Source organism: Lynx rufus, unplaced genomic scaffold (assembly GCF_022079265.1).
Source record: "Lynx rufus isolate CCGP_SWC_20201006 ecotype Redwood Valley unplaced genomic scaffold, mLynRuf1.p SCAF_14, whole genome shotgun sequence".
NCBI lineage: Eukaryota > Metazoa > Chordata > Mammalia > Carnivora > Felidae > Lynx > Lynx rufus.
The window spans coordinates 1,405,873-1,433,512 of record NW_025814828.1 but is presented as its reverse complement, the minus strand read 5'-3'; the positions used below and the strand labels follow the sequence as shown (position 1 = coordinate 1,433,512).

Sequence of the window (27,640 nt, the reverse complement as noted above, 5' to 3'; positions counted from 1 at the left end):
GGGCGGTAGGGCAAACTAGGCCCACTCCCAAGCTAGCGGGGAACGTTCATTCCCAATTCCTATCTCCCCCAAATGCAGAACTGAGCTGGAAGGATAACACGGGAACTAAGTAGCCCCGCTCACATCCTCCACACCCCCCCAAACTTGGCCACAGAGTAGGAGTCTGCGTCCAGGACCCTGGCATTCACATCCTGCCTGCCTGCACGCCGTCAGTCCCCAGACCTTTCCAGAACTCGCTGGCAAGCGGGGGTCGCTGGCCGAGGCCTGCCGGAGGCTCCCCGTGCCCAGGCCCAGCCAGGAAGAATCATCCCCTCCCCTCCTGCACCCCAGTATCCGGGGTGCCCGCCCGGAGGCGGCCGGACCCCGGAAAACCTGTTTCCGAGATCAGTTCCCGGAGGCCCCCGGGCGCCTGCGGATCAAGCGGGTTGGGGCGGGGCGCGGCCTTGCACCCCGGAGGGCTCAGCTGCCGGGGCGGGTCCCCGCAGGGGCAGGCTGGGGACAAGGTCCTGCGCGCCCGGCCCGCGCGCGGCCATGGGACCCGGGGCTCGGAGGGAACGCGCCGCGCCCGCTGCCAGGTGCGCGGGGGCCCGGGGACACGGCCACTCGGGGCGGAGATGGGGGCGCTGGGGGAGGGGGTGCATGCACCTGGGCGAGCGCGGGGCCGGGGCCGGGCGGCCGGGCCGGGGATGCGCCTCCAAAACGCAGCTGGAGGCCCCTCCCGCGGGCTGTCAGCTGCTGGATCCGAGAGCCAGCCTTATTGGGGGTGGGGGGGAGGCCACAGGACCCGGGGAGGGGAGGGAGGGGCCTCGAGAGGCAAGGGAACACCCCGAGGGTCCTCACAGGCCACGCCCCGGCAGAGCGCGGCCGGCAGTGCCCCCACCCGCACTGACTGGGACACCCCCTGGGCCCCGAGTACCCCCCTTCCCCAGCAAAGCCCTCTCCTACCCCCGGAGCGCGGCCGTGTCCCCCAGCCCCACTGCCTGGGACACCCTCCCTGGGCCCCGAGTACCCCCCTTCCCCCCCAAAGCCCTCCCCTACCCCCGGAGCGCGGCCTTGTCCCCAAACGGCAGAGACAGGTCCCACCCACCCCCCCTTGGGTCTCTTACCCCCCCCCCCCCCAACAGCCGGGCGGCGTCCCCACCGAGCACAGCCCCTTGGCCCCCCGGGCCACGGCCCATCCCCCACCCTGTTCCGTCCCCGCCCCCCACCCCAGCACGGCGGCACCCTCCCCCCTAGGACACACGTCCGGTCCAAACCCCAGTCCCCGCCCCCCTCAGGGCGCCGCTTCCTCCCTCCTGCTCGGTCCCGCCTCCTCCCCAGGCCTCGCGCAGGCGTCTGTCCCCACCCCCAACGCGACACAGGCCCTGTCCTCGCGGGTCCCCAGCCTGCGGGCTACCGTGCGTACCCCCCCCCCCCACCACCACCACCACGCCGCCCTCTAAGACGCGCCGGGCCCGCCCCTTCCCTGCTCCGCCTGCACCCGGTCGCGCTCCCTCTGCCCCCTTGTTCCCTCCCCGGACTGCGGGCGCACCGGAGCGCAATGGAGGGACCAGACAGCCCTGGGGGCCCTGCCGGGGACCCCGGCGCACGCTCCAGCTGCCAGCCAGGACCCAGGAATGGGGATCAGGGCGCCCCCGGCCCCCAGGCGCCCCCCTCGGTTCTGGGGCGGGCAGGGTCCGGGATCCGCGTCGGGGACGCTCCAGGTCCCTTCCACGCGGGGTCAGCGGTGCGCCCCGGCCTCCCCGGCGCCATGCGTTTCAAGGCCGTGTTGCAACTACTGGGTCCCATCATCTCCCTGCCGCGCCTGGGGTGCTTTTAATCCCACATTCTGCCTTTTGAAATGTAAGTTGCCCAGGCTGCCTAGACCCTCTCCCTCCTGCGGGATCGCTTGTGGGACGCCTGGCGCACCCGGGCCCGCTTGGCACCCTGAAAGGCTGGAAGGCGAGGCCCTGAACTCAAGTCCTTTAGAAAGAACCTCACAGAAGTGGCCTCATTACCAAGCGGTCGGCAGGACCGGCCTGGGTTAATTCACGGAAGAAACCTCACTCGGGCAGACCCTAACTTTCACAACCAGACCCCAGCGAGTTCAAGTGTTCTGGGGGTGGGAGTTACAAAGCAAGGACGAAAGGAACCCAGGGCTCAGATGCAGGCCCTTGGGATGAATCCTAATTCGGTGGTTTGGTGGAGATGCTCGAGCCTCCCCAGCAGCCCGCTTTGAAATGTCACTCCCCTAACCTTCCCAGTCCCAACCCCTAATTTTCCCCTTTTGTTTCTGTCTCCAGGGACTCTTGGTGGGTTCCACTCTGTCTCAGTTTGCTTCTGAGGACTTCGGGGTTCCAAGCAGCAAATGCCTCTAAACCCAACATTCTACTGATAATGGCAGATGATCTTGGCATTGGGGATCTTGGTTGCTATGGAAACAATACTCTGAGGTACCCAGTCCAGCTGTTGTGTTTGCCTGTGTGGTGGGGGGTATATTTGGCCAAATGATGCATTTAAAATCTGCCTATACTGGTGATTCCTTAGAGCATCAGATCTGAACACTGAAAAATTGCTTTTACACAGGGAAGCAGGATCCCAAACTTTTCAAACAACACAGCACTCGGGTGAGTGGGTGTAGTCCTGTCCTAGGGCTGCCTACTTCCTAAAGAGGAACTTTAGGCAACAGGACTGTATTCTCTCTCCATCCGGGAAACCAGGACCGCTGAGATCCAGGCAGGACAGGCTGTGGAGACCCAGGAGGGGCAGGGCCACTGAGATCCAGGCAGGGCAGGGCCACTGAGATCCAGGAGGGGCAGGGCCACTGAGATCCAGGCAGGGCAGGGCCGCTGAGATCCAGGCAGGGCAGGACCCCTGAGATCCAGGCAGGGCAGGGCCGCTGAGATCCAGGAGGGGCAGGGCCACTGAGATCCAGGAGGGACAGGGCAGGGCCACTGAGATCCAGGAGGGTCTGGACCACTGAGATCCAGGCAGGGAAGGACCATTGAGATCCAGGAGGGGCAGGGCCACTGAGATCCAGGCAGGGCAGGGCCGCTGAGACCCAGGCAGGGCAGGGCCACTGAGATCCAGGAGGGGCAGGACCACTGAGATCCAGGCAGGGCAGGACCCCTGAGACCCAGGCAGGGCAGGGTCGCTGAGATCCAGGCAGGACAAGACCACAGATATCCAGGAGGGGCAGGACCACTGAGATCCAGGGAGGGGGAGGGCCACTGAGATCCAGGAGGGGAAGGGCCACTGAGATCCAGGCAGGGAAGGACCAGTGAGATCCAGGCAGGGCAGGGCCCCTGAGATCCAGGCAGGGCAGGGCCCCTGAGACCCAGGCAGGGCAAGACCACAGATATCCAGGAGGGGCAGGGCCACTGAGATCCAGGAGGGGCAGGACCGCTGAGATCCAGGCAGGGGAGGGCCACTGAGATCCAGGCAGGGCAGGGCCTCTGAGATCCAGGCAGGGCAGGGCCCCTGAGATCCAGGCAGGGCAGGGCCACTGAGATCCAGGCAGGGGAGGGCCACTGAGATCCAGGCAGGGCAGGGCCCCTGAGATCCAGGCAGGGCAGGGCCCCTGAGACCCAGGCAGGGCAAGACCACAGATATCCAGGAGGGGCAGGGCCACTGAGATCCAGGCAGGGCAGGGCCACTGAGATCCAGGCAGGGGAGGGCCACTGAGATCCAGGCAGGGCAGGGCCCCTGAGATCCAGGCAGGGCAGGGCCCCTGAGACCCAGGCAGGGCAAGACCACAGATATCCAGGAGGGGCAGGGCCACTGAGATCCAGGCAGGGCAGGGCCACTGAGATCCAGGCAGGGGAGGGCCACTGAGATCCAGGCAGGGCAGGGCCTCTGAGATCCAGGCAGGGCAGGGCCCCTGAGATCCAGGCAGGGCAGGGCCCCTGAGACCCAGGCAGGGCAAGACCACAGATATCCAGGAGGGGCAGGACCACTGAGATCCAGGGAGGGGGAGGGCCACTGAGATCCAGGCAGGGAAGGACCACTGAGATCCAGGCAGGGCAGGGCCCCTGAGATCCAGGCAGGGCAGGGCCCCTGAGACCCAGGCAGGGCAAGACCACAGATATCCAGGAGGGGCAGGGCCACTGAGATCCAGGCAGGGCAGGGCCACTGAGATCCAGGCAGGGGAGGGCCACTGAGATCCAGGCAGGGCAGGGCCCCTGAGATCCAGGCAGGGCAGGGCCCCTGAGACCCAGGCAGGGCAAGACCACAGATATCCAGGAGGGGCAGGGCCACTGAGATCCAGGCAGGGCAGGGCCACTGAGATCCAGGCAGGGGAGGGCCACTGAGATCCAGGCAGGGCAGGGCCTCTGAGATCCAGGCAGGGCAGGGCCCCTGAGATCCAGGCAGGGCAGGGCCCCTGAGACCCAGGCAGGGCAAGACCACAGATATCCAGGAGGGGCAGGACCACTGAGATCCAGGGAGGGGGAGGGCCACTGAGATCCAGGCAGGGAAGGACCACTGAGATCCAGGCAGGGCAGGGCCCCTGAGATCCAGGCAGGGCAGGGCCCCTGAGACCCAGGCAGGGCAAGACCACAGATATCCAGGAGGGGCAGGGCCACTGAGATCCAGGCAGGGCAGGGCCACTGAGATCCAGGCAGGGGAGGGCCACTGAGATCCAGGCAGGGCAGGGCCTCTGAGATCCAGGCAGGGCAGGGCCCCTGAGATCCAGGCAGGGCAGGGCCCCTGAGACCCAGGCAGGGCAAGACCACAGATATCCAGGAGGGGCAGGACCACTGAGATCCAGGGAGGGGGAGGGCCACTGAGATCCAGGCAGGGAAGGACCACTGAGATCCAGGCAGGGCAGGGCCCCTGAGATCCAGGCAGGGCAGGGCCCCTGAGATCCAGGCAGGGCAGGGCCCCTGAGACCCAGGCAGGGCAAGACCACAGATATCCAGGAGGGGCAGGGCCACGAGATCCAGGGGGGCAGGATCACACTCTCTCTTGAGGCTGCAGGGGAGGGTCCTTCCTGCCTTGTCCAGCTTCTGGGGCTCCAGGCATTCCTGGGCTCGTGGCCGCCTCCCTCCTGTCTCTGACTCCACTTTCACACGGCTTCTGCTCTGTGTCTGTGTCTCTCTTCTGACTCTTACAAGGACACCCGTCATTGGATTTAGGGCCCACCCTCATCCAGGATGAGCTCATCTCAGATCCTTAACTAGTTACATCTCTCAAATCCCCACTCTGGGGTAAGCTCCTATTCACAAATAAATACTGGGGATTAGGACTGGGCCGATCTGCCCCGGGGCTGTGGTTCATCCACCGCAGGGAGCTTAGTGCGTATTCAGGGTGTGCCTGCTCCCAGGGGCACGTTTGCCTGCTTGGCTCCGTGCAGAAGGACAAAAGGGAAGAAAGCATCTCACTCCTTCTGTGAGCATTTCCTTTAGGACGACCGCCCCCGCAGATTCACACACGTCTGCCTTGCAGTAGGTGCCCACCTTAGGGCTGACCTACACAGACCGGGGCCACCCTCTTTCCGAGCGGCCGGTCCAGCACCACGAGAGACCCCTGTGTCCATGCTTCTTCTTTCCCACGCGGAGCCCGCGCAGGGCGGACGATTCAGCCACCGAACGTGGACAATTCATTGGCTTCCGGATCTTCAGAGATGGGCATCCATCGGCACGAACCAGTTTAGGACAGTTTCATGCCCCCAGGGAACCCTTTGCTTTCTCTTAACCATCGTCCCCCCCCCCCATGGACTGAATCATGGCCCCCCGGAATTCATGCGATGCATCCCTAACCCCTCGGGATCTTCTGTGGCCTGCGGGTTTGGGGCTCAGAAAACCGCCATGAAGAAATTGGTCGGTTCAGTCCGTTAAGCATCCGACTCTTGATTGCGGCTCAGGTGGTCATCTCACAGTCGGTGAGTTCGAGTCTTGCGTTGGGCTCCTCCACTGCTTACGCACTCTCTCTCTCTTTCAAAATAAATAAACTTAAAACTATTAAAATATTTTTAGCCCACAAAGATGTTCTCTTGCAGACGTGGGGGCCGTGCCCCTCCAGGTCCGTCTGTACGAAATGCGGGTTCGAACTCACAGACTGTGAGATCATGACCTGAGCTGAAATCAAGAGTTGGGCGCTGAACCGATGGAGCCATCCCGGCGCCCCTAGAAGACTTAACTTTTGTGTAAGAACCCCACGATTTAGAGAAACCGTCATTGGGTTCACGGCGACGTGGTTCCATTCCTTCACTTCATCCTTCAGTGATTTGCGATGAAATCCCTCCAACCCATTTGGCACATAGGCCATTCTCCCTCCGGTAGTAAATCAGCCCCATATCATTCTTTCCAGCCTCCTCGGCATTCGGTGCGCATGTCTAAATATGCTAGAAGATGCTCACGTTCTAAATCAGGGGTCAGCCACATAGCACTCCGGTACCTTGTGTGGGCCACACCGGATCTGTGTTTCACACCCCCCTTCTTCCCTTTTCATTTTTTCCAACTCGTGACACATCTTAAAAAGTTCTTAGATCCACGGGGACCCCTAAGAACAGAGCTAGGGCCAGATTTGGCCATAGTGTGCTGACCTTTGTTCCAAACCATGAAACTCCAAAGTATCTCTGATGGACGGAGCAGACCTTGAGGACCCCGTAGAGAGGTGCGTCCAGACTCACTTCTGCTTGTTCGAAACACCGGTTCTCCCTCGCTGCGTACAGGACACTCAGTGGTGGCAACGCAATATCCCAGATGCTTGGCCTCGTGAGAAAGGGACGTTGAGAACCCATGAGGTATGTAATGAGTGTGTAGGCACTGAGGGGGCACAGGAGGTCAGGACAGAAGAGGGAGTCCCAGGACTGGCTCTGTGACCCCAACCCGGCTTCGGAATACCTAGTTAAAAGAAAAAGGATGTGTAAAAAATGAAAGGTGTTTGAGAGTAATACTGTAAGACTATATTTGGCAATCAACTTATATATATATATAGATATAGATATAGATATAGATATTATGTATATGTGTGTGTGTGTATACACACACACACACATATATAAGCATTTTTCCTGTTTTAAGGTTATCTTTTAACAAGTGAAGGAATGAGATTCTGCAGGAGATTTCCATGCTGAGGTTGAAACCTGTAGTGTTTTACATTCTGTTCCACAACATAAAGACATGTGTAAGAGATAAATACTTGATAGAAAAGAGATAGACAAATGATTGATGGATGGAAGGAAGGTTGGATGGATGGATGGATGGATGGATGGAAAATTGGTGGATGGATGGATGGAGAGACTGAATAGCTGGCTGGCTGGCTGGATGTGATGGATAGATGGATGGATGGATGGATGGACAGATGGCTGGCTGGATGGATGGAGGGATGGATGGGTGGGTGGATACATGGATGGATGGATGGATGGATGGATAGAAGGAAAGGTGGATGGAGGGAGGGAGAGATGTTATAGGATTCTGGAGTGATGGTGGGGTCCGGAACCAATGGCTAACAAAGAATTCTTGAGACATCTTTGGTGCAAAAATGTGATTTTATTAAAGCACAGGACAGGACCCACAGAAAGAGCTGTACTGGGGTTGTGAAGAGTGACTGGTTATATACTATGGAGTTGGGGGAGGTAAAAGCAGAAGGGAGGCCTCCAGAAGGACTTTGATGTGCTAAAGAGGACTCCTAAGATAGCTGAGACCTTGCTATTGTCAAGTTAAGGTGGTTTTTCCTCTAGTAAGGCGTTAACATTAGGAGGTAGGGGTTTCCTGGAGAAATGTTCTACTCTGTACTTACCTCAAGTATCTGTCAATGGGCTGTAGGTTATAAGGAAATTTCATTATATCTACCATTTCCTCTTGCCTTTGTTCCCTACATCATGATGGAGGGGAGGGTGATATTGGGGCTCCAGGAAACAGTCTATAGGGTTCTGGAGATGAGGCTATTGATAGGGTTGCCTTTTTCTTGTAATGTACTAAGACATTTTTAAACTGATCAAGACTCCTGTCTTGCATGACTGTGATCTCGATCAGTTAACCATTTGTTTTCTTTCCTTTACTTTGTTTTTGGGCATCAAGGGATGCCTGAGGAACGTCACACATGTCCCACCCGGGCAGGGAGCTGTGTGCCGAGTCTCAGTTCTCCTTATGCTCCCTCATCAGGTGGATAGAAGGATGGATGGATGGATGGATGGATGGATGGAAAATTCGTGGATGGATGGATAGATGGATGGAAAGATGGATGAAGGATGGATAAATGATTCATAAATTTGTAGATAATAGATACATAGTTGGACTTTAGGATATCAAACTGGAGAGAACTTTTTGTCAACTGTGAAAAATAGGTCAACGCTAACAAAATTATATTTAATTGGTAGAATCCTATAAGCCCCTTGCAAATCATGTTCATCGCTGAGCCAAAAAAAAAAAAAAAAGAAAAGTAAATTTCTATAATTGGGTTATTGAAAACAACCAGCATGAGTACAGAATGGGTGCTTTTTAACAACAACAGTTATATCTCAGTTGGTTGCAATTAAAGTATGAGTCAAAAGCAGCCAGAACTATCTTGAATGACATTGACACAGCTGTTCTTTGGAAACAGAGGCTGGGCAGGGCCCCAGCAGTTGCCCTGAGGAGCAGGTGTCTGAGCTTCCCCTGTGGTTTCTGGGAAGGCAGGGAGGGCCTGGAAGTCACAGCTGATGGAGCTCAGGTATCAGCTTACACATAAGAGGGTGAGGGGCACTCCTTGCCTTCGAACAGGAACAAAGCGATCAAGAAAAAGGCTGCCACGGTCACAAAGTGGATGGGTGGTTGTAAACGATCAGATAATCCGTGACTCATACAAGATGTGACCCCCGATATCTAAGATGCTTGAGTCACAATGCCCAGTACGGCACACTCTGGATTTTTTTTTTTTTAAGTCAAACAGATTTGGCATTAAGCCCTCCTTTGGCACTTTTTTGCTCCATGACCAAGGGTGAGGGGTTCAACCTGCAAACGTTGCTTGTCTCCTCGCAAACGGGGAGATCGCTCCATTGGCCGAGAAATCGCCAGGGCTAAAGATAACACAGGGTGTCCCAAAATGCAGCTTTTCGCTGTAATGACCCCCAAAATCATCAAATGGTTATATCACTACACCAGCTCAGAAGTTTACACCTTAACAACGAACATCTTTTGAAAACGATCCTCCTGCCCGTTACCTTTATGTTTCACTGGCTTTGCGGGTTTGGACGAATACATTTAATTTTTCATGTTTTTTTTTTTTTTCAGACAACATGTACCGTGTTCAATCAAAGGGACCGAAACAAAAGCAAAAGTAAAGCTAAAAATGTGTTCTTCCAAAGGTGAAACACCATTCGAGTTAGAAAGAAAGATACTTAGTGCAGCATTCAGAGAATGGTCTCGGTGGTGGTCTTGATTCGTCTCACGTTCTTGAAGCTGAAAACCCACACTAGGACTTTGGGATGCCCACCAACTCACAGCGGTCCTTCAGTTGACCTCTTGTTCCTTCACAGCTCATCTCGTTTCTATCCTCTGTCCATACAACCTATGGACATGGACCCTCTGGGACACCTGGAACCCCCCACTAGCAAGCAGTCAGTGTCACAGGGCTTGGGGTGTGCCTTATGTACAAGAAAATAGCGCCCATTAGTGCCATGACTCAACCCGGGGCTGCCCGTTCCCCCTCAACAAAGCCACAGTCACTTCAGCCTACTCCTCCTGTAGCATTGGGTGAACAGGGAACTTTAGAGGCTCTTCTCCCCTGTAGATAATGGTTGTGGACCACACTCGACTCCCAGAATCCTCCACCAATACTCTTAAGCTCAGCTAGGAAGCCCTCCACCCATGCCTCCAATACTGTCCAAAGATCCCTTTCACCTTGAGGTCATGGGCTTTTGGACCACTTGCCCATAAGGAAGTTTTAGGTATTGGCTTTTGCAGATTCTATTCTAGCCAGTGGCCTTGGTCTTCATGTCATCCTCTCTCTTTCTTTTTTTTTTTTTTTTTTTAATTTTTTTTTCAACGTTTATTTATTTTGGGGACAGAGAGAGACAGAGCATGAACGGGGGGAGGGGCAGAGAGAGAGGGAGACACAGAATCGGAAACAGGCTCCAGGCTCTGAGCCATCAGCCCAGAGCCTGACGCGGGGCTCGAACTCACGGACCGCGAGATCGTGACCTGGCTGAAGTCGGACGCTTAACCGACTGCGCCACCCAGGCGCCCCCGTCCTCTCTCTTTCTAATCCACTTGCTCTCTGCTATTTATAAGCCATCTGCACAAAAACTTGGTGGTCTAGGCAGGAAAGGGGCACTTTGTCCCCATTCGATTGGGAAGAGCATTTCCTGTATGTGGAACAAAGCATGCTCACAGAGCAGCAATGGGTATCAGGGGAAGCTTGCTCCGGACCCCCAAGACCCTCTGGTGACACAGTGGGCTCAGATGTTGAATATACAGGCAGTGGGTTGGGCTCCAGCTGAGGACCCCAGGACAAGGGCCCCGCATCTTTTATAGCAAGCAGTACTCAATGCATGTGCTCATGCTGGTTGTTTTGGGGGTGGGTCCATCTGCCTCTGCAAGACACCATGTGCAACTACTTCTAAAACCTATAGAAATGCACTCTGCCAGTACCTTCCAGTGCATGGATCTCCATAAGCTGAATGCATGTCCCCGTCCTGACAGTGATTGTCTGTGTGGTTTGCTCAGGACACCCAATATCGACCGGCTTGCAGAGGAAGGTGTGAGGCTCACCCAGCACTTGGCGGCCGCCCCCCTGTGCACCCCAAGCAGATCTTCCTTCCTCACGGGGAGGCACTCCTTCAGATCAGGTCGGTGTTGTCGGGACAATCGAGAAAGGGGCCGCCACTCATTTCTCATCTTCAATATTATTAGCGATGCTTGAGATCCAGGGGAAACGGTGCAAATATAATCTGCAGAGGCATCACCTTGTAATTACATGAAGAATACTGTGTTTTATATAGTCATGCAATGATTGGGTCGACTGGGAATTCAAAGGCTGAAACTCTCCAACGGTAGTTGACTATGTTTGACATTGTGTTTAGTTGTCTAAATATTTTAGTCAATCTTGACGTGCAGTCATGATTTCAGACAGGCTCTGGGTAAGTGTATAGGGGGCTGAATGAGGGTCTCCAAAGATCCCACATTGTAATTCCCAGAAGTGACGAATGTTCCTTTATATGGCAAAAGGGACTTTGGAGATAGGATTAAATCAAGGATCTTGAGATGGGAAAGTTATCTTAGATTATCCAGGTGCCCAGTGTCATGACAAAGGTCCTTATAAGGGGGAAGCAAGAGGGTCAGGGTCAGGGTCAGAAAAGGACAAGGAAGAGGTTGGTGTGATGAACTTCAAGGATGTAGGAAGGGGCCATGATTTGATTCTCAGTGTCTGCTTAAGCTAAATGCATGCGTACCCTGTGACCCAGCAGTTCCTGAGTATGTACCCAATATGGATACACAGGCATGTTCCACAAAAGATGGAATGAGAACGTTCACAGCAGCACTGTTTGTAAGATGCAAACACGGAGACAGTTCACCAGCAGAAGAGTGGGTTAATAACCTGGTATATTCACGTATTGGAATATTGTTGTATTGGGCTGTTTGAGATGCCACATGGAACGCCACAGGTGTGGCAGCCTAAACAAAAGAGATGAATTTTCTCACCAGTCCTGGAGGCTGGGAGTCCAAAAAGCAGGTGGGGCTGAGGCTGGTTCCTCCTGAGGCCTCTCTTCTCAGCGTGCAGACACCATGTTCTCCCTGTGTCCTCATGTGGTCATCCCTCTGTGCGTGTCTGTGTTCTCATCTTCTTTTCTTAAAAGGACACCAGTCCTATGGGATCAGGGCCTACTCTACTGACTTCATTTTACCTCTTTAAGACCTTATCTTCAAACATAGTCACATTCTGTGCGGTTAGGGGTCAGCTAGAGGCTAGTAGCACCCACTTTCCCCACCAAATTGTGACAACCAAAAATACCTTCAGGCATTGCCAAGTATTCTCTGGGAGGTAGAATTGTCTTTGGTTGGGAAACACTGACATAGATCATGGAAAGATGATAGATAGATAGATAGATAGATAGATAGATAGATAGATAGATATGATGTATGGATGGGTGGATGGATGGATGGATGGATGGATGGATTGATTGATAGAATATATGTTGGGTGATGGATAGATAGATATGATGGATGGGTAGATAGATAGATAGATAGATAGATATGATGGATAGATATATAGAAAGATAGAAATATAGATATGATGGATAGATAGATGATAGATAGATAGATAGATAGATAGATAGATATAGACAGATATGATGGATAGAAAGATAGAAACATAGATATGATGGATAGATAGATAGATAGATAGATATGATGGATGGATGGGTAGAAGGATGGATGGATAGATAGATAGATAGATAGATAGATAGATAGATAGATATGATGTATGGATGGGTGGATGGATGGATGGATGGATGCATGGATTGATAGAATATATGTTGGGTGATGGATAGATAGATAGATATGATGGATGGATGGATAGATAGATAGATAGATAGATAGATAGATAGATAGATATGATGGATGGATAGAGAGAGAGAGATATGATGGATGGATGGATAGATAGATAGAGTGAAATAGGGATGGTTGGATAGATAGATAAGATGGATAGGATAGGTAGATAGGCAAGATAGATAGATAGATATGATGGATGGATGGATGATAGATAATAGATAGATAGATAGATAGATGATGGATGGATAGATAGATAAGTATGATGGATAGATGGATATGATGAATGGACAGATGATAGATAGATAGATAGATAAATAGATGATAGATAGATGATAGATAGACAGATAGATAGATATGATGGATGGATGGATGGATGGATGGATGGATGGATAGAGAGATATGATGGATGGATGATAGATAATAGATAGATAGATAGATAGATAGATAGATCAATAGATAAGTGTGATGGATGGATAGATAGATAGATAGATAGAAATAGGGATGGATGGGTAGATAGATAAGATGGATAGATAGATATGATAGATAGATAGGTAGATAGGTAAGATAGATAGATAGGATGGATAGATGGATGATAGATAATAGATACATACATAGATAGATGATGGATGGATAGATAGATAGATAGATAGATAGATAGATAAGTATGTGGGTAAATAGATATGATGAATGGACAGATGATAGATAGATAGATAGATAGATAGATAGGATGGATGGATAAGTGATGGATAGATACACAGATAGATGATAGATGGATGGACGGATAGATGGATGGATAAGTGATGGATATGGATGGATGGATAAATGATGGATATGGATGGATGGATAAGTGATGGATAGATACACAGATAGATGATAGATGGATGGACGGATAGATGGATGGATAAGTGATGGATATGGATGGATGGATAAATGATGGATATGGATGGATGGATAAGTGATGGATAGATACACAGATAGATGATAGATGGATGGATAGATAGATAGGATGGATGGATAGATAAATGGTGGATAGATACACAGACAGATGATGGATAGATAAACAGAATCTCTCACGGTAAGGCAGGGTTTCTCAATCTCAGGACTGCTGACTTTGGGGCAAGATAATTCTCTGTGGTGGGGGCGTCCTGGGCACCGTAGGGTATTTTCCACCCACCAGATGCCAGTATCACCCCTCCCACAATTGTGACACCCAGGCCAAGCCCAGGCACGGCGACGAGTCCGCTGGTGTGGGCCAGGCTCCTCCCCAGGTGAGAAGCCCTGCTGTAGTCAAGGGAGAGTGAGCACTTGCTGTCTGCTCTGTTCCACAGGCATGGAAGCCCATGATGGGTACCGCGCCCTCCAGTGGAACGGGGGATCGGGTGGACTCCCCGAGAATGAAACCACGTTTGCAAGAATCCTGCAGCAACAAGGTTATGCAACCGGCCTCATAGGTACTCATATCGCTAGTGAACAGGAAGACCAACCATCAAGAGAACGTGTTTCCCTACAAGGCGGAAAAAAAAAGTCGTGTGTCAGAACCAAAATCGGGGGCTGGACCCTTCTGATCTCTCTTGGGTTTGTCACACTGTTGGAACTTCTGTTATTGACAGGCAGTTTTTCACTCAATCTCTTGGGAGGTGGCCCTCTTTCCTCCATCCCCAGGTTCTATATTCGGGGCTGTTCTCATAGGCACCTGCTTCCCGGCACCCATGACTTTTCTGGTCTCCATGTAGCAATCTGGGGGCGACACAGACATTCAGAACATAGCATATCACATCTTTGGGGACATTTTCAAGGACTCGTTGCACATCCACACTACCACATTTCTCTTTTCACTCCCAAGAAATGGAGCAAAACTTCTTAGCCACCCAAATTGACTAGAACTTTCTATTAGCAACTCACCACCATTGGATCAGTGTCCCTGACCCCAGAACTGGAAAAGTAGATTTATTTTGTGTTGACTAGAATTGCAGACCTGTGTACCGGTTCCTTCTGTGCCTCTTCTTCTGGTGCACACGTGCCATCTATATTTAGAGGAGGCTGTTCTTGACAGCATGAGAGGTGGAGACCCTCCTGGACACTCTTCGTCTCCACCACCCTCACCCTGTTCGAACTTTTTTGCTGCCTTAAATGAAAGCAGGGGAATAAAGGAAGATACCTGGGCTTGGAGTTAGAACCAATTCCTATAGGTCCTGAAGACACTTTGTGAGTCACGGGAGGGAGCGACAGGGCAAGGACCCGGTGTACCCTGTGCACTTGGAAATTATGGCAAATAGTACTTTGGAGCCTTTTCTATCCTGTTTTGTAGCTAAATTTAAGGTGGTTGAAGGTCTGGAGTAAATGAAATAGAAAGTGCCCATAGACGGGCGCTTGGGTGGCTCAGTCGGCTAAGCGTCTGACTTCAGCTTAGGTCATGATCTCGCGGTTCGTGAGTTTGAGCCCCACGTCGGGCTCTGTGCTGACAGCTCAGAGCCTGGAGCCTACTTTGGATTGTCTCCCTCTCTCTCTGCCCCTCCCCCGCTCATGCTCTGTTTCCCTCTGTCTCTCAAAATGAATAAATGTTAAACATTTTTTTTTTTTTAAAGTGCCCATAGAGAACCCAACTCTTGCATATCCTGCTGGAATTTGATATACGGGCTTACTCACGTCCCATCTCAATGATATTGTCGTCAAAAGTTCTTGCCTTTGGGAAAAAATCTATTATAAGCATTTCTTGCTTACTAGTTGGTGGAGTGAGATGGTTACTTCTACTCGGTCTTGAGATTTTGCAAGAACCAACTCCTGTTATCAAGCGGCTGTCTTTTAAGTAAGAAATAGCAGTAAATGATATTATGTGAGTTATTTAATAGGATAGTCTAGGGTGACAAACTTATAATTCCAAACAGTCCAGAAAATCTTAAACCTTTAATCTCTTGATAACCGTCATGAGTATTTGTAATGTTCATTACTGTTTGCAAAGTGTAACACACCCATTTAAAAATACCCCAATATGAATGAATTCATTTCATCCCTTTCTATTTTGAATTTCTATTGTGTTCCTTTCTTTAAAAAAATTTTTTTTTAATGTTTATTTTTGAGAAAGAGAGAGAGACAGAGACAGAGCACGAGTAGGGGAGGGTCAGAGAGAGAGGGAGACATAGAATCCGAAGCTGGTTCCAGGCTCCAAGCTGTCAGCACAGAGCCCAATGTGGGGCTCAAACCCATGAACCATGAGATCGTGACCTGAGCCAAAGTCGGACACTTAACCGACTGAGCCACCCAGGCGCTGCTATTATGTTGCTTTTCTCGTTCAAGTTTTGCTGGTTGCATACCATCTTTTTTCATCAGAACATCCAAATTATTGAGAAGGTGATTCGTATCAGACAGAGCACCTTATTTGTATGTTCTTCTCCAACGCCCTGCTCTCATTTTCAGGGAAATGGCACCAGGGCGTAAATTGTGAATCCCGCACTGACCACTGCCACCACCCACTGAACCACGGATTTGACTATTTCTATGGCATGCCTTTCACGCTTGTGAATGACTGTGACCCAGGCAGGCCCCCGGAAGTGGACGCCAGCACGAGAGTGAGGCTGTGGTTTTACACCCAGGTGGCGGCATTGGGAGTGCTGACCGTTGCTCTTGGCAAGATTTGCGGGTTAATCTCCGTGCCCTGGAAAGTGGTCCTGGGTGCGGCCAGCCTCGTCTTCCTCTTTTTTGTCTCCTGGTATGCCAGCTTCGGGTTTGTGCGTCGTTGGAACTGTATCCTGATGAGAAACCATGACGTCACAGAGCAGCCCATGGTTTTGGAAAGAACCGCGCGTCTCATGCTACAGGAGGCAGTTTCCTATATTGAAAGGTAATAAAACCATCACCTTTGATTTTATTGTTTTAAGTTTATTTATTTATTTTGAGAGAGGGAGGGAGAGAAAGAGAGAATACCAAGCAGGGTCCACACTGTCAGCCCAGAGTCCGACATGGGGCTCGAACCCATGAACCATGAGATCATGACCCGAGCTGAAATCAAGAGTCAGATGCTTAACTGACTGAGCCACCCAGGAGAGCCAAAAACACCACATTTGAAAGAGGAGGTGACTTCTCAGAGCACCTGAGTCTCTTTGTCATCTTTGGGATTTCCTCAACCAGCCTCAATGGGGAGATGGTTTTCAGGGGCTCAGGTGGATCGAATAATGTCGAAAGAGGTTCCATCGTGTCTGAAGAGTGTTTCTCTGCTTTCAGAAATAAGCACGGGCCATTCCTCCTCTTTGTGTCCTTGCTACATGTGCACATCCCCCTGGTCACCACAAAACAGTTTCTCGGGAAAAGCCAGCACGGCTTATATGGCGACAACGTTGAGGAGATGGATTGGCTGGTAGGTGAGTCAACGCACACCTGAGCCTCATTCACTCTTGGAGTCACTGCTCAAGTTTGGGAAACACATGGGCCATCTCACTGTTAACCAGGTTGCAATAAAGAATAACAGGGCATGGGGCGCCTGGGTGGCGCAGTCGGTTAAGCGTCCGACTTCAGCCAGGTCACGATCTCGCGGTCCGGGAGTTCGAGCCCCGCATCAGGCTCTGGGCTGATGGCTTGGAGCCTGGAGCCTGTTTCCGATTCTGTGTCTCCCTCTCTCTCTGCCCCTCCCCCGTTCATGCTCTGTCTCTCTCTGTCCCAAAAATAAATTAAAAACGTTGAAAAAAAAAGAATTAAAAAAAAAAAGAATAACGGGGCACCTGGGTGGCTCAGTCAGTTAAGCGTCTGACTTCATCTCAGGTCATGATCTCATGGTTTGTGAGTTCAAGCTCCGCGTTGGGCTCTGTGCTGACACTCGGAGCCTGGAGCCCTCTTTGGATTCTGTGTCTCCCTCTCCCTCCCCCACTCACACTCTTTCTCTCTCCATCTCTCAAAAATGAATGAACATCAAAAAAGAATTTTTAAAAAGAATAGTGAAAAAGGCAAAGAATAGAGAGAAACGTCCCCATATCATTCACGTGCTCCTTCAGCACTTCGGATTCCTCAGTCTGCTTCTGCACAAAATCATCCTTCCACGAAGTGCGTTATTTAAAGCCATCGTGAGACATTACCGTAAGTGAAGCAAGAACACTGTGGTTCAGGACAACAAACCAACACAGCTTTCCTCCTGTGGCCTCGAGAAAGTCCGGACAGATCCAGTGACATGGTAGATTCTATTTGTTTTCACCTTGGAGTGTAGCTGATACACAGTGTATCACACTTAGTGTCAACTGTATAGAGATTCTCAGAAAGACGTAGACATCTAAATCCTTGCAGGATCTGAGGGGTGTCCTGGGAGAAACATAGTGATGTGGTACACCAAGTTAAGAGGCAAACAGCCCCAAAATGGGAGGGTGGATTACATAATGTTTTAAAACTCTGCATTTCCACTGTTACGCATGCCAACGTGCTCTAAACTCTTCATTTTCAGTGCTTTAGAGGTGCGTTCGGTCTCCATGGATAAAATGTGCACATGGCTTGTACGTGGCTCTGCACTCCCGAGCCTTGGGCTCCCTGTGTCAACACCCACAGACAGATGCTCACAGGTCTGGCTTCCTCGTGTCCCAACAGGGGACTCCCATCAAACCTTTTCTCACCACGTTGCCACCCCCCTGCACTCATCATGGACACGTGTATGCGTGCCGACCATGCGTGTTCAGAACACTCTATGACTTTGGGTGCTTATTATGTTCTCTGCATTGGTGATACCTTTGTAAGCAAGATTCTGAATCCTGTGGCATCAGAATAATCTCATAGGCATTGACCCTTTCTGACCACGTGCATTATGATGGTCTATGGTGACTGCAGAATCCACTTGGGGGACTTTCTAGCAAGAATGGGGAAATTTGGGTTGAATTCACTGATGATGGATTACTGGCTCTGCCCTGAAATGTTCCATTTTTCCTAAAGGTGAAATCCTTCAGGCCATTGAAGAAAACGGTCTGAAAAACACGACACTCGCGTATTTTACCTCTGATCACGGAGGACATTTGGAGGCAAGAGACGAACGCGGCCAGCTGGGGGGATGGAATGGAATATTCAGAGGTGAGACCAGTGGAGATCGGGGCTGAAAAGGCAGATCGTGGTCCACCAAATGACTCCCAGCAGTGGAGACTGGAGAACAAGCAGAAGGGGGAAAGAGTGTGTACTCTCTTTCTTTCTTTCTTTCTTTCTTTCTTTCTTTCTTTCTCTCTTTCATTGTATTTTTATTTTTTTTTTATTTTTTTATTTTAGAGAGAGTGAAAGAGTGTGAGTAGGGGAGGGGCAGAGGGAGAGAGAATCCTAAGCAGGCTCCACACTCAGCGCACAGAGCCCAACACAGAGCTCAATCCCACAACCCTGGGATCATGACCTGAGCCAAAATCAAGATTCAGATGCTCAACCAACTGAGCCCCCCGGGCACCCCAAGAGTGTGTGCTTTCAATGGGGGATTTCTTGAGTAGCAGCTATTCACCAAATTTTACCAGATGCCAAGAGAGAGAAAAAAAGACACCCGACCTTCCCATGAAGAGTTTACATTTTAGTAGAAGTGCGAGATACACAAATAAATGATTAAGACAAAGCAAATGCCATCCTAAATAAAAGACAGTACAGTAACTGTAACCCTAATTATATGCATCCTTGTATTTGACTATATTATGCGATACTTAGCCCATCATAACTCTTTTTAAAGTCTGACACAATCGCTCCACATGATTCATGGATTCCATATTTATGAATTCTCCTGCTTGCTAAAATTTATCTGTAGCCCCCAAATCAATACTTATGATGAATTTGTGGTCATTGAAAGAGCAATAAAAATACTGGTCACCTGACACGCCCATTCCCAGTTAAGGTTGGATGAGGCGACCGTGTGCCTATATTTCGTCTCTCAGACTATGAACACAGGTCTCTTTCGTGGCCACGTTTTTGCGGTTTTGTTTGCTTTTTGTTGGCGACTTGGCTGCTTCAAATGGCTCCCAACCATAGTGCTGAAAGCTGTGCCCTGTGTCCGAGGGCAAGAAGCCTGTGCTGTGCCTCACTGAGAAAACCAGTGTGTTAGATCCGCGTGGTCGAGACATGCGTTCTAATGCTGTTGGCTGTGACATCAATGTCAATGAATCACAGTATCTACTCAGTAAGGTGTGTTTAAGCCAAACACACAGAGATATACCAACTGACTGATGAAAATATAGAGACCAGAGTCTCCCTGGAACCGAGCCCTGTATTACTCCTGGGAGCTGGGGTTTCGTATTTGCTCATGGGGTGTTTTTGATGGCTCTGTAGAACACCACTCCGGGGGATAATGAAGGTTGACTGTATATGTTCCTATCCGTTGGAAGCGGATTTTTCTTCCGATCCACGGTATACATGTCCAAGATGTAGCAGGTTCATTTACAGTAGATTCTTACTGTTCCCGGTAGTATGTTCTACAAACCGCCAAAACCTTGAATTCCGACTGTGGCACCCGGAACAGAATACCTGTGAACCCAGCATACAGAACCGGGACCAGATACACAGGAGTGAAGCCGCTGATTTTCAGTCACTCGTCACACAGCGACAGAAAATGAAAGGAAGCACATTATAATCTGAACTGTGGCAAAGAAGCCTTTATTTAGCGAGATTCTGAACGCATCCTTCCCTTCTTAAAACTCTCCTTCTGGGGGGCGCCTGGGTGGCGCAGTCGGTTAAGCGTCCGACTTCAGCCAGGTCACGATCTCGTGGTCCGTGAGTTCGAGCCCGGCGTCGGGCTCTGGGCTGATGGCTCAGAGCCTGGAGCCTGTTTCCGATTCTGTGTCTCCCTCTCTCTCTGCCCCTCCCCCGTTCATGCTCTGTCTCTCTCTGTCCCAAAAATAAATAAACGTTGAAAAAAAAAAAATTAAAAAAAAAAAAACTCTCCTGTAACATAAGATTGCTTTAACTCCCCTATCCAGAGTTCCTAGGCAACGTAAGCATGCTCCCTAATGCTCAGTAGTTGTGTGTGTTTCCCCAAAAGCCAAGCTGGGTCCCAACTCATTGCCAGGCACCCCAGAAATGAGGAAGAACCAGGCAAGGGGTAAAGGAACAGGTGGATGGTGTGGTGAGCAGGTGGGAAAGGAAGAGAGGTGGGGGAGGGACGGTGGTCCCAGACCCAGTTCCCAGTCCTTCCGGAAGGAAAAAAGATGGAATAAGATAGGGGTCACCAGCCGCACACGGTGTGAAACTCCAGGGCCATGATGCCCCTGATGCCATGCATCGCACACCCCGTTTTTTCTGGCGGTCACAAAGACACCCTGAATCACAAGGGGAGAGTGCACAGACTCCACGTGCCCGTGGGGGAGTGACGAGGTTCTGGGATTATTGCCACAACCATTTATGGGGAACGCAGCCTGCCGCAGAGTGCGTTGATGGGTGTAGGTGTCCAGGGAAACACTAGGTGTGCCCAGGTGTGTGTGTGGATGAGACCATCTCCTGGACAACCCTAATGGCACTTCCTTACAGGTGGCAAAGGGATGGGGGGCTGGGAAGGCGGCATCCGCGTCCCGGGGATCTTCCGGTGGCCTGGAGTGCTGCCAGCCGGCCGAGTGATCCACGAGCCCACCAGTCTGATGGATGTCTTCCCCACCGTGGTCGAGCTGGGGGGCGGCCACGTGCCCCAGGACAGGTACACGTACAATGAGACCCTCTGTTCCCCAGTTCCTGACAGCTACCCTTGCACTATTTCACACGTGGGGGAGAAAAACGACCACAACGTGAAAACATTTAAAAGGTTCTCACGTCCTCAAAGGTAGGGGTCAGCCTAACAACACAAAATAACCATACTGGCGAAAACATGATTAAATACACTATTGGGTCCATTGACCGGTTTTGCCGAGTGGGTAGAATTTGATAACTGCAACAATCGGGAGATTAAAACAGTAGAAGTCAGTCCGTTGGAAAACATCCCCCTATGATTTCCCGAAAAGGCAGTCTTGCCCATAGGCGGATGAGACTGTGGCCTCGATATCTGCACATTACCAAAGGCTCACGCTAATACAGGGTAAAAACAAAAAAGTAAATCTTTTCACAATGATTTGATTTTAAGACGACAAAGAAATACTTCTGAGTAAAAGAGGCAAAACCAATACAATATGTGCAGGCATGTGTCTGTGGGTTTATCAAGTAAGACCTTGATTTTAAGGCATTGGCTCAGGCAACTGTGGAGGCTGTTCAACTGAAATCCTCATGTCGGGCCAGCAGGCTGGAAATGCAGCCGGATTTTCCGTGTCATAGTCTTGAGACGGAATTTCATCTTCTCTGGGAAACCTCAGGCTTTGCTCTTGGCAAGATTCTGAACGCATCCTTCCCTTCTTGAAACTCTCCTTCAACTGATTGGGTGGGGCCCACCCTCATTATCAAGGATGCTCTGCATTGCTCTGAGTCCACTGACTGTGGATGTTAACCGTATCTAAAAAAACGCTTTCATGGTAACCCTTAGGCTGGCGTCTCACCAAATCCCTGGGCGCCATAACCCAGCCAAGTAGACACAGAAGATGGAACCATCACAACTAGGGTACAATTAAAATAAAAGGGAAAATAACTCCATTTTTACATTCAGTTCGGATTAAGGACTTTTTTTGTTGTTAATATTTATTTGTGAGAGAGAGAGACAGAGACAGAGCGTGAGTGGGGGAGGGGCAGAAAGAGAGGGAGACAAAGAATCTGAAGCAGGCTCCAGGCTCTGAGCTGTCAGCACAGAGCCTGACGCGGGGCTCGAACTCGTGAACCGTGAGATCATGACCTGAGCCGAAGTCAGTCGCTTAACTGGCTGAGCCACCCAGGTGCTCCCAGATTAAGGACTTTAAAAATGTAAGTTGTTTGTAAGGAAGACACTTCAGGTCACGTGGCCGTTACTGGCTTCCCTACCCAGCTCCTATAGACATGTGACAACATGTCTTGGAATCTGTTATGATTTTAAATCATAACATAATATGTTATGTTACGATTCTGCTGCATTAACACTCAAATCAGGGGCCTGGGCAGTCCAGCCAGAATTTAAGATGACTTTGTGTGGAAGAAGTGACCCCACGACTTAGTGACTTTGTGTCTAAAAACAGTATGCATCTCGCTCAGCAACCTGCCATCTGCACGATACTGGGGAGATGGCTCGTCTCCCTTGCCCTCAGCGGGGGTCCCCTCCAAGCTTGGAGTTTCATTTGCAGGTGCAACACAGCACGAACAAACTTGGTCTGATTCCTTCCTGGGTCTCTTCACTGAATCAGGGTGATCGATGGCCGTAGCCTGGTGCCCTTGTTGCAAGGGACTGCCGAGCACTCAGCACACGAATTCCTGTTTCATTACTGCGGGAATTATCTGCACGCAGCACGCTGGCATGAGAAAGACAGTGAGTACACACCCTTCTCTTGTGGCAGGAGGGGGCTTGCATTAGTCAGGGTTCCCCTGAGAGACAGAACCAAGAGTGTGTGGGATGGATGGACAGACGGATGGACTGTGGATGGATCGATGGATGGATGGATGGAAGGGTAGACAGGTGATAGACAGATGATGGGTAGATGGGTAGATGACAGATAACTAATGGATGGATGATAGGATACATTGATTAATAGCTAATGAGATAGATGGATGATAGGTAGATAGATGGATGGATGATAGAAATAGAAGATAAAGACAGATGTGGATGGATGGACGGATGGATGGGTGGAGGGTGGATGGAGGGTGGACAGATGGGTGGAAGGGTAGACAGGTGATAGACAGATGATGGATAGATGGATAGATGACAGATAAATGATGGATGGATGATAGAACTAGAAGATAAAGGGGCGCCTGGGTGGCGCAGTCGGTTAAGCATCCGACTTCAGCCAGGTCACGATCTCGCGGTCCGTGAGTTTGAGCCCCGCGTCAGGCTCTGGGCTGATGGCTCAGAGCCTGGAGCCTGTTTCCGATTCTGTGTCTCCCTCTCTCTCTGCCCCTCCCCCATTCATGCTCTGTCTCTCTCTGTCCCAAAAAATAAATAAAAAACGTTGAAAAAAAATTAAAAAAAAAAGAAATAGAAGATAAAGACAGATATGGATGGATGGTAGATGGATGGACAGATGGATGGATGGACAGATGAATGGGCAGATGGACGGACAGATGGATGGACGGATAGGTGGGTGGATATAGAGTAGATGGATGAATGGGTGGACAGATGGATAGATGGATGGACAGATGGATGGGTGGATGGATGGATGGACAGATGGATGGGTGGATGGATGGATGGATGGATGGATGGAGGGTGGATGGCTGGGTGGATGGATGGAGAGATGAATGGATGGATGGATGGATGGATGGATGGTTCGGTGGATGGATGGATGGATGGATGGATGGATGGACAGGTGGATGGATGGATAGATGGTGGATGGGTGGGTGGACAGATGGATGGAAGGGTAGACAGGTGATAGACGGATGACGGATAGATGGATAGATGACAGATAAATGATAGATGGATGATAGAAACAGAAGATAAAGACAGATATGGATGGATGGTAGATGGATGGACAGACAGATGAGTGGATGGATGGAGAGATGGATGGATGGATGGATGGAGGGTGGATGAGTGGATTGACAGATGGATGGATGGTAGATGGATGCACAGACAGATGGATGGATGAATGGAGAGATGGATAGACAGATGGATGGATGGATGGATGGATGGATGGATGGATAGACGGATGGATGGATGCACAGATGGATGAGTGGATGGACGGAGGGATGGATGGATGGGTGGACAGATGGATACATGGATGGGTGGATGGATGTATGGGTGGACAGACAGGTGCATGGATGGAGATATGGATGGACGGATTTGTAGATAAATGATAGAGGTTGGATGCATGATTAGATGACAGATTGTGGATGGATGACAGGATAGATTGATTAAGAGCTAATGACATAGATATGATAGGTAGTAGATGGACGGATGATAGAGATAGAAGATAAAGACAGATATGGATGGATGGATGGATGGATGGATGGAGGATGGATGGATGGAAACAGGGAGAGATTTTAAAGAATTGTCTCATGCAGCCATGGGGAGCGGCAGGTCTGAAATCTTCAGGGGCGGCCAGCAGCCTGGAACGCGTGCATGCTGCCATCTTGAGCCCAGAGGCTGGAAATTGAGGCAGAATTTCTGCTCTGGAGGCAGAATTCCGTCCTCTTTAGGGGCCCTTTGTCTGCTCGCTTATGTCCTTCAACTGATTGGGTGAGGCCCACCCACAATGTGGAGGGTAGTGTACTAATGGAACTGTTCACCTCCTCTAAAAAAAAACAACCCAAGAAAGTCCCCGCCGCACTGACACGTAGGCTAGTGTTTGACCACGTGTCTGGGTGCCATAGCCTGGCCGCGATGACACATGAAATTCACCCTAAGTGCCGTGGTTAGTTGTGCCTCATCCCTGACTGTCCTGCCATTGTTCTCCATGTTGTTGTCACGGTTCTTTCAGTGTGTCGCTGAGCACTCTGGGATGAGTCCCTTGGCCTGGGTGTGCCTGGAGCACACCATGCACCCACGTGCGCACCCACACACACGCGCACACACACAGGAGGACGTGACGTCTTTTCAAACTTGCAAGAGCATCCGCTGCTTATTCTCTCCTCTCCATTTGAACGGGACGTGGAAGACGTCCCCAGGGCTGGCTCTTGGCTCTGCTGGTTCGTCCTGCCCTGACCGCCTCCCTGTTTGCCTTTAGGCGGAAGACTCTGGAAGGTTCACTACATGACACCGCGATTCCACCCCAAGGGGGCGGGGGCCTGCCACGGCCAAGGCGTGTGCCCCTGCTCGGGGGACGGCGTGACCCAGCACAGCCCGCCTCTGCTCTTCGACCTGTCCAGGGACCCTTCGGAGACGCGGCCCCTGTCCCCTGGCTCGGAGCCCCGGTACCACGCGGTGCTGGCGCGGGTGCACGAGGCGTTGGAACAGCACAGGAGGACCCTGAGTCCTGTGCCCCCCCAGTTTTCCCTGGGCAACATCGTCTGGAAGCCGTGGCTGCAGCCGTGCTGCGGAACCTTCCCCTTGTGCGCGTGCACGCAGGACGGAGACCCCAACGAGGCGTGACCTCACCCTCGGCCACGGTGCCCGTCATCCAACACAGGTTGGCGACGGGGTGCAAAGAAAGGAGCGCTCATGCACCGTTGCTGGGAATGCAGACTGGTGCAGCCACCCTAGACAACAGGAAGGCGGTTCTTCAAAGAGTTAAAAGCATTCATGCCCTACAGTCTAGTGATCGCGGTGTTGCATCCACACGACTCCTGAAACAGAATGCTACGGGCACCAGTGACAGTCACAGCAAAGTCTATTACAATGAGAGGCAAGGCCGACCGATCGGGACCAACACTGTTGATAAGAGTGCGGCCCCGAACAGCCGGGGTACACAGTTTTTAAAGCCGATCACATCGTTTTATCGTTATCTGGGAACAGAACAGAGAAACGGTTCCCAGATGAGTCAGAAACAGTTATCGAATGAGGTGATTATTTTAGACTCTCTGCCGCTAAGTTGCAACCAGCGGATCTCCTTGACCTTGTCTCTGATGCTCTTTTTTGAGCTTTTGTTTCCTTCATTGGTAAAGCCTGATTCACAAGAGTATGAAGTATGATTTACAAGAGTAAAAGAGCGTAAGACTGGCTGCCAGGGTCTGGGGGAGACGGGGAGGGGGGTGGTCGGAGGGCACGAGCTTCCAGTTGTAAGAGGTCTACGTTGTGCCCACCTCACAGTCCACGTAGATTATAGCTCCTAATACAGTGGCATATACTTGAACTCTGCAGAGAGCAGATGCTTGGTGTCCTCACCGCGCACGCAGGGGGCGATCACGACTGCAGGTGGCAGCTGGGCTCATGAACGAGACTGGGGCGCTCATTTCACGATGGACACGTTCATTGAATCGTCACGCTGTCCTCCGTCAATACATACAATTTGATGTGTCACTTCTACCCCAAGAAAGCTGGGAAATAAATGTTTAAATTTTTTTTAATGTTTATTTATTTGTGAGAGAGAGAGACCGAGCATGAGCAGGGGAGGGGCAGAGACAGGGGGAGACACAGAATCGGAAGCAGGCTCCCGGCTCTGAGCTGTTAGTACAGAGCCCGACGCGGGGGTTGAACTCACAAACTGTGAGATCATGACCTGAGCCAAAGTCAGACGCTCAAGCGGCTGAGCCCCCCCAGGCACCCTTGGGTGACAAATGTTCACAAGCTCCCCAAAAGGCCAGCACTTGGCTGGCGGACCCAGAAGGGGCACAGCGAAAAGGAGAGCTCGGTTTCCCTTTCTCGAGGAGGATGTCGTGGGCGGGGAGCGTGTGTCCACTTTCTCATCTGCGAAACAAGACAATCCCAGTGGACACCCAATCATGCCCCCCCCCACCCCAGTCCTAATCGTTTTCCAAAGCTCAGGGGTTATCAAAGCGCCAGTGTCCGATTTCTGTAGCCATTAATCTTAAAGCCTATTTGGGATTGCGTTGCCTCCGGGGACAGCCTTTCGATATGGGAGATAAAAGTATGTTGCCTACTCTTCTCAGAGATTATTTTGGGGCTGGTAGTAACACACCCTGGGAATAAATGTCATAAACGAGAGAGGGGAGCAACCCAGGCCGGCAGGCTCACACCTAGTCTCTAACCGTCCTAGCCTCTACCTCAATGCTTTAATATGGCTGCAGCAGCTCCGGGCAGCACATCGACATTCTCAGCTGCAGGAGGAAGGGTATTCCTCCCAGCTGAGTCAGCCCTTGTGAAGGAGATTCTGCAGAATTCCTAACCCCAGCCTCCGCCGATCACCCCCCACCCCCCCATCCACAGAAGGGGTGCTTGTGCGGCTCAGGTGGTTGGGAATCTGGATTTCGGCTCACGTCATGAGCTCACACGTGGTGAGTTCGAGCCCCGTGTTGGGCTCTGTGCTGACTGTGGAGGCTGCTTGGGATACTCTGCTTCTTGTCTCCCTCTCTCTCTGCCCCTCCCCTGCTCTCTCTCTCTCTCTCTCTCTGTCTCAAAAATAAATAAACTTAAAAAGTAGCTTAAAAAGAAGGTACAACTCTGGGAACTGAGAAATTGGGCTTTCGAGTGGGCGCTTACTTGCCCCGGGGAAATTCAGGGTTAATCTCGTCAGCCTATAGGGTGGCCCATCTTTACGGACGTGACCAGGGTGTTCGAAACATCATTTCATTGCCCAATTACTGATTCAGCAAATGTAGAGTTTCCAGGTGGCTTCTGA

General features: G+C 51.2%; 1 protein-coding gene across 4 annotated transcripts; it reads left to right on the top strand.

Annotated features, from left to right (window-relative positions):
- The first annotated feature begins 446 nt into the window (after positions 1–446).
- Positions 447–25,747, top strand: ARSD (arylsulfatase D). 4 transcript variants are annotated; one of them, XM_047075855.1, is made up of 11 exons: positions 2,365–2,432; positions 2,566–2,606; positions 6,653–6,724; positions 10,629–10,750; positions 13,781–13,903; positions 15,867–16,290; positions 16,671–16,807; positions 18,354–18,488; positions 20,904–21,066; positions 22,664–22,785; positions 25,130–25,747. In XM_047075855.1, exons 3-11 carry the CDS (start codon positions 6,720–6,722, stop codon positions 25,492–25,494), a joined length of 1,596 nt encoding a protein of 531 aa, XP_046931811.1. In that variant the 5' UTR covers positions 2,365–2,432; positions 2,566–2,606; positions 6,653–6,719; the 3' UTR covers positions 25,495–25,747. The 4 variants fall into 4 exon arrangements, with proteins under 4 accessions (XP_046931809.1, XP_046931810.1, XP_046931812.1 ...); XM_047075853.1 differs by lacking the exons at positions 2,566–2,606; positions 6,653–6,724 and adding an exon at positions 447–575 and having other exon boundaries at positions 2,283–2,432; XM_047075854.1 differs by lacking the exons at positions 2,566–2,606; positions 6,653–6,724 and adding an exon at positions 1,408–1,842 and having other exon boundaries at positions 2,283–2,432.
- Positions 25,748–27,640: the final 1,893 nt, after the last annotated feature.